Here is a 16,820-nt window from a genome sequence, read left to right as displayed (position 1 = left end):
GCGCTGCAGGCAGTACCCATAGAGTGGCTACTAGTCAGAGCAGGATCTTCAGCAGGCCGGTAGTATGCATGAACTACAGCTACCGGATCTGTACTGCAAAACTCTGGATGAGCCCTGCAACATAGAAAAGGGTGAGATGTTATGTAGCTTTATTGCCACCTTGTGGTTGGCTGGAGTTTTGCAGCCCAAATGTGGTACTACAGTTTAAGAAAAATTGCTGGAGTGAAAAAGCAGCCATATGCATCCATCATACTGTTCTCTTTTCGGGTATGCAATGTTACACAAACTGCAGAAATGGAGTAAGAAACAGTCAGCCAGAGAAATTGCAGCATATGAAAGAGGAAAGGAGATACAGATATATCTAATTTATACCATCTCCATTCATTCTACTTCTCTGGATCTTTCTCTCATGGCAAACCATCTTTGCTTCCACCCCATCCATACACTACCTCATATATTCCCTTTTATTCTTTTACCTTTTGCAGGATTTTGTCAACTCTATCCAATCACTTTCTTGGCCTTCTCCTCTCTCTCAACCTGTTCTCCTTAGTCATTCTTTCTATATGACCAACCACCTCAGCCTACTTCTTTCCAGCTGGTCACTGATTTGGATTCAACCCATGTGAATTCTTCTCCCATTCAAGCGACTGCCTTTTATCATACACATTTCTGACATATCCCATTTCCAGCTGGATTCAACTTACTTTTATGTTTCTCCAGACCAACATAATTCTCACTTCCATAGAATAAAGAGGGCAGAATCATGGTCATATACATAACCATTTTCACTTCTGATATCTAATTTGGCAGAACAGATCAGATACTCCCCATAACTTTTCTATTAACAAACAGTTGCCAAGGTCCTGTTGAAAGGCAAAAGCCAAGTTCACCTAAAGCAGTGTTTTTCAACTTTGGCAACTTTAAGATGTGTGGACTTCGACTCCCAGAATTCCCCAGGCAGCTTCCTGGCTGCAGAATTCTGGGAGTCAAAGTCCACACATCTTAAAGTTGCTGAAGTTGAAATACACTGAGTTAGGGGATAACTGAATTTAGTATATTGTGGCAATAGAGCTGTTGTGCCATTTGTCTTGTTCCTATAGGACTTTATTAAGAAGAAAGGCTATTCTTCCAGCACCAGTGTGGAGACTGTACACGATGGAGCAGAGTCAGCCATGTTCAAACAGCTATTTCAGAACTGGGCAGTCCAGGAACAGACTGTAGGGCTAGGAAAAGCCCACCACGTGGGAAGAATTGGTAAGAAAGAACTTGTTGCTGGATTTGATGCTGTATGCCATCTAAAAAGAGAATTACATAACATCCTGGTCTGATGGTCTCCTGCAGTTGAAACCAACTTTTAACAAGGCTGCAGGATCCAGGGCTACAGAAATCCAAACCGCCATTAGATGGCACCAAAGGGTTAGGGCTTTCTGAATCTTTTTGCTGCTATTTAGCGGTCATCTAGATTTTTGCAACCCAAGATATAGAGAGCCAGTTCAGTGTACTAGCTAAGGCTGGGTGGATTTGCAGCCCAACCCACCTCACAGGGTTGTTGTTGTGGAAAAAATAGGAGATGGGAGCATTGTATATGCCGCCCTGAGTTGTACAAAATAAAGGCAGAATCTAAATATAGTAATAATAATAGTAGCAATAAGAGAGAATTGATTTTTTTAGTGTGGCATTCAGAAATCTAAAAAAAACTCCTTTTTTTCTTTTAGAGCAAGTAACTAGTCCTCCTTCTTTTCACTACTAATATTACCTTACTATAGCACATAACCCACCATTATGATAGGTTATTATGTCAAAGAGTTGCAGTCTAAAATAAGAGGCACCAAAAATGCTTGCTTTTTCCCTCACTTGTCAATGCTCTCTTCCTCGTTTCTTGCTTGTGTTTTAAAATTGTGTAAAGTGAATTGGACATTTGAAGAACGGGGCTGGCAGAAGTGTCAAAGAACAGCTCTCAGCGGCGTTGGAAGGGACTAGCCATTCCCACAACGCAAGCACTAATCCCCAGGCAGGCGTGCAAAGGGATTGAGAGCCGACTCTGGGGAAGGCATGAGTGAACTGTTAAGGAGGGATGTGGAGAAGTGATTACGCCATCCAGAGTCAGAATAACCCTGCCTTGACTTCGCTCAGTATAAGATGGGGCAGAGAGAAACTCTGACAGGCTTTCAAAGATGGGGATGGGACTGTGGGTCACAAGCCGCTCCTATTTCCACGCTGAAACCATCTCAGACTACTCCAATAGCATTGCCTGATTTCATCAGCATGATTGGGGATGGAGGGATGGATTTGGGGGGGATGAAGCATCACCCCCCCCACGCCCGCCCGCACCCCCCCCCATATGTCACTGCAGTAGGCTGGAAGTCTGAATGGGGACCCTCAGCTGCTCGGTCATTATTCACTCCTGCACAAATCCTTGCTGCAGTCCCCAGGGCAGACAGGGCCACTCTCTCCCTCGGTAATAACACTTTGTCACCATCTGTAACATTAGTTAATCTCTGGATTCCCGAACTTCTTATCCAGAATCTTAGCTCTTGGCCTCCCCCCGCCCTGCCCCTTTTCTTTAGGATGAAAGGCTAAAGGGTAGCTTGCTCTGTGCCAGAGGTGGAAAAACTGTGAGCTGCCAGGGAATCCTAAACTACAATTCCCTAATGCCTCCCTAATATTGCAGTTGCTAGGAGGGAGTTGCTGGGTAATTTAGCAGTCTCTGGAGGGCCACAAATTCTTCTTGCCTAATTCAGGCCAGTTTGATTTGCAGTGTGCCTCTACTTTGTCACGATCTTTAAATGTTTCTTCAATTTCACCCATCTTCCCGTGAGTACGCCTTCCATCTTACAGAGCTCTGATCTAAACAATCCCATCTTTCGTTTCAAGCTAAGATGAGCCAGGAGAGATTTGACGTTGCGGCCTTGCACGCCCTGCCGCAGCTGGCAGCCCAGGAGAGGATGGTAGATAATGGGGAAGGAAAAGTTGAGGTAAGAGTTATGATCTCTATTCTGCTGTGGAAGCTGGGTTCTCCCTGTCATGACTATAACCCAGCTTTTTTTCTTTTTCTTAAATCAGACCTCCTTGATAGGGAATAGCCAATTCTGCAAGCACAGATATGCAGTTTTGGAAATGTAGCATCGTTATCATTATCTACTGACTATAGAATATGAGTGTTTGTCTCTTAGATTTTGACATTTGGGGGGATTTACATTGAATCCATATCTGTGCTTATACACGTGCAGAAGTCACAGGTGCTTGAATGTTGGAAGTATGAAGCATATGCTTGCTGGAATTTGGAGTGCTTCCAGATGAGGCTGTTAATGTGCAAATGCCCTGTCTCAGTCACAGATTTTTACTGAAGGTCCAGGCAGGGTCATCATCAATTTCTAACCATCCCCCATTTTTCTACCATTTCATATATGTTCTTTTCTTGCTTACTGGTAAGGACCAATAGGAAATTCTAGTATTTGTGTGTCTCCTGAAATTTTAATAGGTCAACAGGTACAGGAAAGGTTGTGTATCCATTCCAACTATCAGTCCACCATGCAAGTGCCCCATGTTTTATATTCTGGGCTGTCTCAGGAAGCATAAAGTTAGGAAGACTACACATTTTTTATAACAACAGCTGTATCTACCCTTGGTTTGGTCATCTCTAGGTCTGGAGGATTGAGAACCTGGAGTTGGTGCAGGTGGACAAGCAATGGCATGGATTCTTCTATGGTGGAGATTGCTATTTAATCCTGTATACCTATGAACTGAAAAATAAGCCACATTACATACTTTACATCTGGCAGGTATGTGTAGAGTCTGAAATATAAAGCTTTTTAACAAGTGCGATTCAGACCAGAGCTGAATTGCCCATAGTTGACATATTAGAGTTTCATTTCAAGATTTATTTATTGCTTATACACTGGATCTGGCTGGTCAATCAATGAATTGTTCTCCAAGGTCTAAGTATATTTAGCTTGCACCAGAATTGGCTCTAAAATGATTTTGTTTCCTTGAGCCCTCTCTGCATTTTCCAATGTCCACAACATGTATTAGCTCTTCCAACAGAATGTCCTCCAAGAAGATGGCGTTGGAGACCCTGATTTGGAGCCAGGATGTTTAGGAACAGGTCCAGGCCTTTACTTCTGTGTCATTGCCCTGTTCCAATCCCCCACCCCCACCCCACTGTTTTTAGCAATAGGGGAGAAAATGTAAGGATACATGTATTTCAGTGAGACAATGTGAGGACAGGGAACTGAGTCACTCCTTTCCAAATGTGCTGATCTGAGCCATATTGCTTTAAAACTGAAATTTCAAGGCTGGCTGGAGATCAAGATGGACTATTTGCTTGTGAAGTGTAGATTAAATTATCTCTTGCAATTTATCCAACATGTTAGTACCTGCTATTATAAAATCTGAATTCAAATCTCTCTCTAACAAGCTTAGGTAGCCATGCTTCATGAGCTATTCTCGTGAAGGTTCTGTGAGGTAGATTAGGCTGAGAGATTCTGATGTCACAATCAGCCAGTGATTTTAGGGCTAAGTGAAGATTTGAACCCAAGTCTCTCCAGTCCAATTCCAAGACTGCCAGTAAGACATACATGTGGTGATTCTTACACAACGTAGGTGTAAGATGACAAGAGCAGCTACAATTACCTTCCAGATGCAGAACAGTAGACCTTGTGGTGTTTCCTCTGTGTCCAGGGACGCCATGCCACGGTGGACGAGCTTGCAGCCTCGGCGTATCTTGCAGGGGAACTGGATCAGCAGTTCAATGGGGAACCTGTGCAGGTCCGAGTGAGCATGGGCAGGGAGCCCCGCCACTTCCTGACCATCTTCAAGGGCAAGCTTATTGTCTTTGAGGTAGGAAACGGGCCTACGCGGCAGCTACTCTCCCACAAAAACCAGGGACTGAAACAGGGCGCTTGGCATGCAGCAGTGACAATAGTGATAGAAGATAAATATCACATTTACTGCAGACCTGACGCTCAGAGGAAATTGATGCAAGTGGTTTATTCACTGGTATTTTGCCGCCGGGTTGATTGCCAAAATAGATCATTCATATTCCAAAAACTGCTGGAATTGTAATAATCAGGCTGGATCTCTTTTCATACAGAGTGGTAACGTTCAATAGCTCTTGAAGTTTCACCATAAACAAATTTTAAATATTGACTTTTCCTTCTCACCAGTGGTTTTCCTGTTAAGCATTTTCCTACAAAATATACAGAACTGGCCCTGTACATGATAAAAGTTGCTAGGATACTTTATGCTCCTTACTGAAAATTATACGTAATTCCTTCCGTAGAAGAAAGGCAGACTAAGATATAGGAACATGCATCAATGTCAAAAAAATAACTTTGCATTTAAATAACCAACCTGATAATGAATTTTATTTAACCTAGAGAGCATTTATGGAGTATAATTCTGCACAAAAACATGTACCACATCTGCAGTTTGGTTTTTCCTAACATAAGACTTTAAAATACAGGTGGTCCCCAGTTTAAGAACGAGTTCTGTTCCCAAGGTTTGTCCTTAAGTTGAATTTGTACATAAGCCGGACAGTAATATTGTATAATACTGAATAAGTAGTATTGTGTAATGAACCATTGTGTATTTAACTCAAATCATTGTGTGTTTAATTCGAATTTTGCTACAATAGGCTCCATTCTTAACTATGGGTCATCCTTTAAACCAGGTATCCTTAACCTGGGGACTACCTGTAATAGATTTTGTTTGATTCATTATAATAAGGACAGACTTCCTCAGATTAGCTAGAAACTCCCACTAACTACTTATTCAGATCGATTATTTTTAATTAAATTGCCTACCAATACTCATTTGATTTGATTTTGACAATAGCTTTTAAATACTAGATGGTAAGATTGGGGTTGACATTTTGTGCCGGTTACATTTCCTTTTTGGCTTAGTTTTCTCCTATGGAAAGCCTATGGGAAAAAATGAATCTGAGAGAAAATTTGCATTTAGGGTTAGGGTTAGCAGTCCCTGAAATCTAGGTTTAAAGTGAGCATGCCATTTAAATTCAGGGCGAGAATGTATGGATAGTGAGCATATTACATTTCATGGAGGAAAACTACAGGCAAAATATATTCTGAGCAAAAAGCACTTAGGGTTAGGGTAAGGCTCACCAGAAGTCTAGAATCAAAAGGACTGTGACAGTTAGATTTGAGGTGCTTTTTTATGCATCACAGGAATCTCAGATTTCCCTTTTGGCTCACTTTTCCTGCAAGGGAAAAGCTATGGGGAAAAGACATTCTGGTGAAAAATCTCCACACAGAGTTAGGGTTAAGATTCCCTGAGGTCTGGGCTCAAAATGAGTGTGAATGTTACATTTGGAGTAAAAACATAGTGGGACTCTTACATTTGCATTTTGGCTCAGTTTTACTCTTGGTGGAAAGCTATGGGAGAAACCAACAGTGAAAGAAAAATCTGCACTTAGGTTAGGGTTAGAGTTCCTTGAAGTCTAGGATCAAAACAAGCATAATAGATTCAGGGTGCCTTAATACTGATAGTGGGCGTCTTACATTTCTATTTTGGCTCAGTTTTATACCTGTAGAAAACCTATGTGAAAAAGCTATGCTGAGGAAAATGTGAGCTTAGAGTTAGTTAGGATTAGAAGTCTTTGAAGTCTAGGCTCAAAATAACCATGACAAGTAGGGTTGGGGTGCCTTTTTAAATATAATGGGCCTCATACATTTCCATTTTGTCTCGCTTTTAGTGCAAGGAAAAAAAACACATTCTGAGGGAAAATCTGTACTTAGAGTTAGGTTTCCTTAAAGTCTGAGCTCAAAACAACTGTGATTGTTATGTTTGGAGAAACTTTTCATGGACAGTGGGATTCTTCCATTTCTGCTTTGACTCAGTTTTACTCCTGGGGAAAAGCAAAGCAAAAAACAAACCAACGAAAACAAGCCCAACCCCTACTCAAGTAAAATCTGCACTTCTAGGTAGCGTTAGGTTTCTCGGAAAGTGATCATGAGAGAGATACCAGATGACATTTTATGGATAATGAGCTCCGTCCGTTTGCTTTTTGGCTCTGTCTTGCTCCTAGGCAGAAGCTATGGGGAAAAGACATACAAGATAAGAGAAATGATCCAGTTAGCCTTCGGGTTAGGTCAGGTGTCCCTGAAGCCCAGGCTGCAAATGAGATGGACAGATAGCAGCAGTATTACTCTTGGGAAACAATTATGGGGAAAAACCTCCAGTTACAGTAAGAGCTAGGCTTGTATTTTCATACTGGCTGATGGATTTCAGAATGGATCCTATTTCCTTATAGTTCCATCCTGTCTGTGGAAGAGGCAGGTCTTCTGGAGAGGCTGCACAGATACATCTGGGTTGACACAAACAGAAATAAATGATCTTCAAGAGACTACATAATATTAAGTAACTTACTGAATGTCTGGGGGACAAATACAGGAAAAGAATAAGCCCAGAGTTTCCCCTTCTTGCCTCATGACTGAATGTCCATTTTTATAATGAGGAAGATACTAAGGAAGTAGAGAGACAATAATTTGTTCAGATTAAAAGATTTTAGTATTAACAAGTCAAAATTAAAAGTGTTTGAGTCTTTTGCTACACAGCGCTCTTCCACACTTAACTGCTTTCAATCCCTTCAAATAAGCAGCTCAACAACCGAAGAATTAGGGAAACGAGGGAATTTTGAGAATCTGAAAATCTTATAATTCATAATACTCAACCTTTGTTAGGCACAGTTGATAGTGAAATATGACTCAGAATCTGAACAAGTCAAAGACTGTATGATTAAATGGGTGCAAAATTTGAATATACAGTACTTATAGAGATAGAACAGTGGGAATTCCAACGGAAAAAGAATATTAAATTTACTTCAGATATTATACTTGGAGAGAAGTGATATAAGATGCTTTACCTTTGGTATAGTTACTTCAGTTACAGTTGTTAAAATGAGCAACTCCTTTTCCCTGAATTGCTGGAAATGCAATCAATAGATTGGATCATTCTTCCATGCGTGGTGGGAATGTTCCAGAGCCCAACAATGTTGGAAAATAAATCCTCACAGAATACAACAAATTTTGAAAGTCATAATGTTATTCCATCCTGAGATTTTTTATTAATCTTGATTGATTCTGTGCCACCAAGTCGGTGTCAACTCCTAGCTACCACATAGATAGATTTTCTCCATGATGATCTAACCTGGTCCTTCAGGTCTTCCAACGGTGCACGCATCACCACTGTAACTGAGTTTATCCACCTTGCTGCTGGTTGTCCTCTTCATCTCTTTCCTTCCACCTTTCTCAGCATTAGAGCCTTTTCCAGAGAGCTAGGTCTTTGCATAAATGTGTCCGAAATAGGATAATCTGAGCCTGATCATTTGTGCCTCGAGTGAGAGCTCTGGGTTCATTTGTTCAATGATCCATTTGTTTGTTTTCTTGGCTGTCCACAGTATTCTCAGAAGTCTTCTGCAACACCAAATTTCAAAAGCGTCAATATTCTTCCTATCCTGCTTCTTCAGATTCCAACTTTCACTTCCATAGAGTGTCACAGGGAATATCGTTGCTTGTACTATTCTGACCTTTGTAGGCATAGACACATCACAACATTTGAATATATTTCCCAAGGCCTTCATGGCTGCTCTACTGAGTGCTAGTCTGAGGTGTATTTTTTGACTGCTTGTTCTTTTACTGTTGATGGTTGATCCTACAAGGCAGAAGCTCTCTACTACTTTGATATCTTCGTTGTCAGTTCTAAGATTGGTTGGTATACCTGTGGTCATTAGTTTGGTCTTTTTTATATTTAATTTTAGTACCATTTTTTCACTGTGCTCCTTGACTTTTATTACTGGAACTTGCGGATCCTTTGCATTTTCAGCTATCAGAATAGTGTCATCAGCATAGCACAAGTTATTGATGCTCCTTGGTCCAGTTTTAAAACCACTTTCATCTTCTTCCAATCCAGCTTCCCTTAATATATATTCAGCATATAGGTTGATTATTAAATTTTACTAAACCATATATTTTCTTAAAATATACTGAACTGGCATTGTATATGTTAATAGCTGCAAAGATTCTATTTGGTTTCTATTGGGAAAAAATCTCTGATTCCCTCTATGGAAGAATAGTTAACCAAATTTTGGGAATATCCTTTGATGTCTAGAATAACTGCATATTAAAAAATAAATCTGATGTACAATCTAAGCTTATTTGGAAACCATTTTTAGACTATAATTCTATGCATGGAATTGGGCCATATCCAAAATTTGGGTTTCAGAGTTTATACTGAAATTAAACATATAGCCTATATATTATCTATAGATTCTCTTAAAGTATTGTTTATTATTCATAATTTGTTTTCTGTTATTGATTTTAATTGTGTTAACCACTATTTTTAAAGTTCAACAGAGAAGGTTTTGATTAAAAATTGGGTATGGAATGTTTCATAATACTTTAAGATTTAAATGGTGCATTAGGATATATTACCCATATGATATTTTAGATTTGTTTGGTTATCTGAGATATGTTAGTTATCAGCCCCTATGTTATTCCTTAAATGGGTTTTATTGTTGTTATTATTAATCATCACTAATACATTTTTATATACTTTTAAACTTGTATTAGTATTATACTTTGCCTGAAAATTATAATACATAGCTTGTAAGAGTAATACATTAATTAAAACAAACAAACAAACAAATAGGAAAAAGAGAAAAAATGAACTCCAAGCCCCAAACAACTGTGACACATATGTGTGGGGTGCCTTTCTATTAATAGCAGACCTTTTATATTTCATTTTCACCTCAGTTTTGCTCCTTGAGAAAACCTATCAGAAAAAAACTATATGTGGAAAATTCACATGTAGGGTTGAAATTAGAATTCCCTGAAGGCCTTACTTAAAATGATTGTGAGGGCTGGATTCAGGATTGTGGGCCTTTTACATTTTATTTTGGCTTCACTTTTTTTCCTGGAGAAGGCCCATGGGAAAAGGCTATATGAGGAAGTACACAGGTAGATTTGGGGTTAGAATTCCTTGAAAACTTTGCTCAAAACGAATCTGATGATAAGATTTGGGGTGCCTTTTAATGGATAAAAAGTGTTTACATTTTGGTTTTTCCTCACATTTCAGCCTGCAAAAAATATATGGGTAAACGTTCTATGGTGCAAAAATCCCAGTTAAGCTTAGAGTTATACTTCCCTGAAGCCCATGCTCAAAATAGGTCAGACAATTAGATTCAGGGTGCTTTTCCTGCATACTAGGGTTCTTCCCTCTCTGTTTACTCTGAGTTTACAATTTCATTGCGTTTCAAACGCCATCTAGGAGTAGAGTTAGTTTTTCGGAAGTCTGGCCCAAAAACTCAGATTCTAAGAGTCTATTGGCAGTGGGCCTCTAACACTTCCGTTCATCCTCAGTTTAGTTCCTAGGCAAAATGCATGGGAAAATGCTGTTGGGAGGGCAAACACGACCTAGGTGTAAGGTTCAGCTTTCTTGAAGTCAGGGTGAAAATCTAACATTGTGGTTTGATTTGGGGAGGTTCTTTTCGTATAGTGGACCCCTTTTCTTTCCGTTTTCCCTCCATTTCATTCCTAGACAAAATGCATGTGAAAATCCTATTGGGAGGGAAAAGTCCACCTAGGGTTATGGTTAGGCATCCTTGAAGTCAGAGAGGAAATCCAACATCACAGTTTGATGCGGGGAGGCTCTTTTGGTATTGTGGACCGCTTCTGTTTCCATTCTCCCCCAGTGTAGTTCCAGAGGGATCTGTAAGGGAGAATCTTATTGGGAGGGAAAAGTCTACTGAGCATTAGGGTTAGGCTTCCTTGAAGTCAGGGTGAAAAACTAACATCATAGGGAGATTTGGGGAGGCTCCTTTTGTATAAAGGTCCTCTTCTGTTTCTGTTCTCCCTCCATTTTGTTCTTAGGCAAAATGGATAGGAAAACTTTACTGGAAGGGAAAACTCCACCTAGGGTTAGGGCTAGGATTCCTTGAAGTCAGGGAAGAAATCCAACATCATGGTTAGATTCGGGGAGGCTCCTTTATGATAGAGGATGTCTTCAGCTTCTGGAAAATGAAAGGGTACACACTATTGGAGGGAGAAGACCCCCTAGAGTTAGGGTGAGGCTTCTGTGAAATCAGGGAGGAAATACAACATAATGATTTGATTCAGGGAGGCTCTTTTGGAATAGTGGACCTCTTATGTTTCTGTTCTGCCTCAGTTTATATACAATGCAAAATGCATGGGAAAACCCTATTGGGGGACAAAAAAACAAAAAGCGTGGGGACGGGGAGTAAAGACAAAAAGTAGTGGGAAAGTTTCACATTTTGAAAGAAAGCTTTGCGGGAAAGATAATTATAGATCTGACGTCGGAGGGGTGGAAGAGAGGAAATTTTGCTTGATGTTTCAGCCATGTCTGTGCCATGTTTTAGCATTAGATGGTATATGGGCTGAAGCTGGCAAGATGGAAAACAGAGTCTCAGGTCAGTCAAGACTATTATGAAAACATGGTACTGGTGCCCTCTACATTCTAGACTAGAAAAAGAGTAGCAAAAAGTATATACCTGATTTCTTCCAAAAAATGTTAATCTGGATTCTTGTTTTCTATAGTAACTGATCTTCTGCAGAGGTATGACTTCTTCTAGTTTGCAATATAGCTTTTATCAAACTGTGTCTACACCAGTTCTTACAAATGGCATGCTCAGTTAGGCAGCAGAAGTGTGTGTTAGTTCCCATCAGATACAGGAAAGTAATGAGGCTGTACCAGGAATGCTCTCCAAGGTTGTTGGCAAGACGAGACAAGGTTGTCCTTATTTCAAAATATCTAATCCGATAGTTAGATATGAAAATGCTTCCATCCTTGTGAGATAAATGGAAATTATTCAGCTAGTTTTAACCCTAATAAAACGAGATAATCTTGGTAATAAAAGTCTAAATTACATGGTATCTTCCAGTTGTTTAGGCCTATAGCTCCCAGAATTCTTTGCCATCAACTGTGCTACCCAGGGCTGATGGGAGTTGAAGTCCAGAACATCCAGAGGATGCTTTGTCCCTCTTGCATCACATGATCTGGCTTGCAGCAAAGTTGGTTTGTTCTGCCTTTTTGTCCCCTTCTCTGCAGGGTGGGACATCCAGGAAAGACAGAAATGAATTGGAACCTCCAATAAGGCTCTTCCAGATCCGTGGAACAGAGACCTTCAACAGAAAAGCAGTGGAGGTGCTGGCTTCTGCTGCGTCTCTCAATTCCAATGATGTCTTCTTGCTGAAGACACAGGGAGACCATTACCTATGGTACGGCAAGGTGAGACCAGGAGTTGAGGGAGTTGAGGGAGGAGAGGATTTCTACATTAGCCTTCCATTAACTTCCAAATCAATTAAGACAATGGCATTATTCTACTATTTTACATCAGAGGGAAGGGTGTAAATTCATACATAAACAATGAAAAGAAAATGATTTAGTATTTGGCATGTACAATCCAGGCTTTGGGGGAAGAGGGAGAATTCACTGACTTTTATTTAACCAAAAGTTTGAGGAGAGATGCAAAAATACAGTGGTACCTCTACTTACGAACTTAATCCATTCCGTGACTCTGATCGCAAGTCGAGTTGGTCGCAAGTCGAAGTAAATTTTCCAATAAGGTTCAATGTAATTACCATTAATCTGTTCCGGCGTCCGTGGACCATGCGTCAGGGGCGGAAAAACGGCCGCTGACCACGCGGCAGGGCGGAAAAATGGCCGCGGACCACGTGGAACGGGCGGAAAAATGGCCGCGGACCACGTGGCACGGGCAGAAAAATGGCCGCGGACCATGTGGAATGGGCGGAAAATGGCCGCGGACCACGTGGAACGGGCGGAAAATGGCCACGGATCCGGTTCGTAAGTCGAGGTGAGTTCGTAAGTAGAGGTAAATTTTTGGGGCCGGAGCTGATCATATCTCGAAAAATTTGTAAATAGCGGCGTTCGTAAGTAGAGGCACCACTGTATAGGAATGCATTTGGTACCTTTGTCTCCTGATATATTGGTTAAAATCCAAACTGTCCAATTGGATAGCATTTCTACCCAATTGTTTGGGCAGTTTGGCCATTTTCTCCACTTCTCTGGGTTTTCTCCACTTCTCTGTGGTTTTCATGGCAGGGTTCTAGCGGAGATGAACGAGAAATGGCCAAGGAGTTGGCTGCCACTATCTGTGATGGACTTCAGGAGACTGTGGCTGAGGGACAAGAACCAGCTGAATTTTGGGAGCTGCTTGGAGGCAAAGCCCCATATTCAAGTGACAAAAAGTACTTACTTCTATCTCAGTCGTTAACATTTTGGCCTTCTCCGGAATGTTAACTAAGCTTAGTATGAAATCTTCCAAGGCAGGCTGTTTTTATTTTGCAAGATCTTTAACTGGGTCTTTAACCTTTAAGCTGAAACTATTTTTATAGCTACTAGTTATTACTGAATACTTGTTTGAGTTAAATGTTTAAGTTTGATGTTTGAGTGTATTTGTATTGGAAAGCCGATGCATTGATTTTAAGGATTTAGTAGCACTTTTGAAGGATAAGTGTTAAAAAAAAAAGTGATGAAATGTATAAAGTGCAACTGGATTTAGAATTTTTTTTTAATTATTCAGTTAGCTGGCTCTTCCCATCAGAGCTCAACTCAAAATGCTCTCACTAATGAAAAGAAGACCACTCAGAGCAGAGTTTTGAGGGACACTAAGACCGCAAGGGGAGTAGAAAAGCTTCACTTGGTGAAAAGTTTCTCCCCAGATGCAATAAACTCTTCCATCCATGGGAGATTTCTGCTAGATACAACCTAATATGAATAAAGAGGTTAATGACAGACTCAACTGATCCTAAGTTTTGCTATCCAGCCTCCATCCACATAATTCTGGGGCATCTGGAAATGAGACCTAGAGCAAGGGTGGAGGATTTGTGGCTCTCCAGATGTTGTAGAAAATGCTCCCAGCATCTATCATTATTTGCAGGGCTGGTTGGATCTGCAGGGAGCTGTAGTTTAGCAATAACAGTGGTTCCCCACACTTGGTGTTGAAGGCTCTAGGTCACATAATCTATCTTTGTCTTGCAGGCTGCAACAAGAGATCCCTGATCATCCTCCCCGGCTTTTTGAATACTCCAACAAGACTGGGCATTTTGTGGTCATTGAGATAACTGACTTTACCCAGGATGATCTGAGTGAAAGTGATGTTATGCTGCTGGATATTTGGGACCAGGTGATACTTGAGAGCCTCCTGAATTTCAACACCTCTCATTCTTTAGAAGTGTTGTAGTTCGTATCTCTGATTCCCTCGTGTTTTAATTTTGATGAGTATTAGGGAGTTAAAGGCAGTTTTTGAACGTCCAATTCCTTTTAGCATTGGAGGCTTGTGGTACATTTTAAGATGATAGATAGATAGATAGATAGATAGATAGATAGATAGATAGATAGATAGATAGATAGATAGATAGATAGATAGGATAAACAGTTTACAGACTGAGGTGAAAATTTAGCTAAAAGCAGAAAAGCAAAACCATGAGCTCCAATGTTCAAATATTCCCACTTCCAGCATACAACATGCTTCACTCCACCGAAGCTTAATGCAAGGAGATTTGGAGTGTACTTCTATTTAACTAAAAAATATTGTGACACAAGATATAATGATACCTATCAGCTTCGATGGGCTTAAGGGGACTCACAAAATCATGAAGGATGGAACATTCAATGAATATTAGTCTTAAGGCTGATTACAACCTCTTGAAGAGCAGGCAGCACCAGTTTTTCAATACCAGCTGTTTGGGAGAGGACGGAAAAGGGGCGGCACCCTTGTGTGCATTTTTGAGCGTGGTTGTGGGTGATCCAGAATGCTGGACTAGATGGGCTGTTAGCCTGACCCAGAAGGGCTTTTTCTGCACTCAAAACTTTGTCAAGCTTCCAAGATAACAAAAGAAGCTCTGCCACAGGCTTCATAAAGGACAAATAGGATATACAATGACTGTAGCCACGGGCATACTGGCCTAGGTAACTGAGTTAATATACCCATGGCTTTCTAGAAGAGGGTACAACCGTAGCTGTTTTTCTGTGTTTCTAAACTTTCCAAGAGCAGCTGGTAGACTCTAGGAAGCAAGGTGGAGATAGAAGCTCTTACAGTCTGACAAAGTGTGGCAATTTCTATATAGCCAATGCAAACCATGTTTAGGAGTATGTGGGAAGGCAAAGGTAGACCCTGTCTGCAACTCTTTAAAGCAGCCACATCTTTCCTTGTGGCTGCCCTCTGCAGCTAGCTACCACATGATTCAGAGAGGAAAAGACGTTGTTTCAGAGAGTTGTGGGCACGTGCTATGCTTTATCTGCACACTCTAAAGCAGCTTCTTTGGAAATGAATCTGTGGCCTGCTCCATGTGTTTAAGAAAAGGCTAGCAAATCCTTGCATGAGAGTTCACAGCTGACGGCCTTCGAGCTAGATTTGGACGTCCGAGTAGGAAAATGTTAAACTTGGGGAGAGAAACTTCTTCTTTAAATTTTTGTTTACTGCAATTATAGTTAAAGAAGGAACAGGGAACTTGTGGCCCCTCCAGTTCTTGCTGAATTGATATTCCTGCAGTCTCAGCTAGCATGGAGTAGCTAGGCAGACGCAGGATTTAAATTGGGATGAGGCGGGGAGAGGGAGGGGAAAAAATAGCCTAAAACCTTTTGATATATGTGAGTTCAGCAAACTCTCACTCAACTGTGCTGCTAAAGTTTTATTTTTCCGAAGTGGTCACTTAGAGATTTATCTCAACAAACATCATGGGATTTTAACACAATTGTTAATTGATAAGGTGCTAGCAGTTGGTCTCACATGCAACCTGCATCTGTACAACCAACCCGTATTCCCTTCACCACATTCGAATTTAAATGCTATTTCAATGTAGCCATTGATGCATCTGCTGAAGGGAGCTACAGCTCACAAAAGCGTGTGCCTTTTAATAAAATTTGTTAAGTGGAAAAGGTATTACCAGACTCCTGGGTTTTTGCTATCACAGATGCTTCCTACAGCACTAGACATAAAACTCATCTGTTACTTAGAGCCTGGTTCAGTAGAGGTATTCCTAACATTCACCATTTCCAAGCCAGAACTATCTTTTTTTGCTCAAGTTACTTGAAACTGCTGCTTTTCTCCCCCTCCCCTCCCCTCCCCTCCCCTTCGCCAGGTGTTCATGTGGGTTGGCAAAGAAGCCAATGAGATTGAGAAGAAGGAGGCATTGGCAACTGTTCAGGAATATCTGCAAACCCACCCCAGTGGGAGGGAGATTGACACCCCCATCCTGGTGGTCAAGCAAGGTTTTGAACCACCCAACTTCACTGGCTGGTTCCTGGCTTGGGATCCTAAGAAATGGAGCGTAAGTGAAAGCTGTATCTAAAACTATATCTTCTATATCTTCATTATTTTCTGAAGCTCTGAGGGTAATTAGATCACTCCTGGAATATTTAAAGAGAAACCACCAGCATACGACCTTTTAAAATGAATAAAATACATATTATGTGCATTTGGATATTTTGTGTTACAAATATTTATTAGAATTAGAAGCCTGCCAGTATGTCCAAATTTGTTATGTGAATATGGAATTTCTCCATTTAATGTTGAAGGGGAATGTATTCCATAGCATGATACCATATTTGTATGCTGAGCATTCCTAAGGTTAATATCATTCCGGTACAAAACTCTTCTAATAAGGGACTGTCGGTGCAGAAGCAGAATTTTCTCTCCCCTGAAAGTCCCTCCTTCCCACTCCTTTGCATGGGAGGAAAGGCATTTAGAGCACCTCTTGAGCTAGTGTGGTGTGACCAGGGTCTAGTGCAGATTGGTTGATTGATGTTTCTCAACTTCCCAGTCT

At 40.8% G+C, this 16,820-nt stretch overlaps 1 protein-coding gene across 3 annotated transcripts in view; it reads left to right on the top strand.

Annotated features, from left to right (window-relative positions):
• AVIL (advillin) overlaps positions 1 to 16,820 on the top strand; it is a 77,628-nt gene that overhangs the window by 10,320 nt on the left and 50,488 nt on the right. For all 3 annotated transcript variants that reach the window (XM_088138070.1, XM_088138069.1, XM_088138068.1), the window contains exons 9-16: positions 1,101 to 1,254; positions 2,875 to 2,975; positions 3,645 to 3,782; positions 4,681 to 4,839; positions 12,082 to 12,261; positions 13,096 to 13,241; positions 14,035 to 14,179; positions 16,137 to 16,325. In XM_088138070.1, the coding sequence (XP_087994196.1) occupies positions 1,101 to 1,254; positions 2,875 to 2,975; positions 3,645 to 3,782; positions 4,681 to 4,839; positions 12,082 to 12,261; positions 13,096 to 13,241; positions 14,035 to 14,179; positions 16,137 to 16,325 (1,212 nt within the window). The remainder of the gene's footprint in view (positions 1 to 1,100; positions 1,255 to 2,874; positions 2,976 to 3,644; positions 3,783 to 4,680; positions 4,840 to 12,081; positions 12,262 to 13,095; positions 13,242 to 14,034; positions 14,180 to 16,136; positions 16,326 to 16,820) is intronic.

Source organism: Python bivittatus, unplaced genomic scaffold, assembly GCF_059951505.1.
Source record: "Python bivittatus isolate LINGU-HERP-01145 unplaced genomic scaffold, Pbiv_v1 ctg000220_np1212, whole genome shotgun sequence".
NCBI lineage: Eukaryota > Metazoa > Chordata > Lepidosauria > Squamata > Pythonidae > Python > Python bivittatus.
Note: the sequence above shows the minus strand (reverse complement) of the source record. Positions and strands in the feature narration are given on the sequence as shown.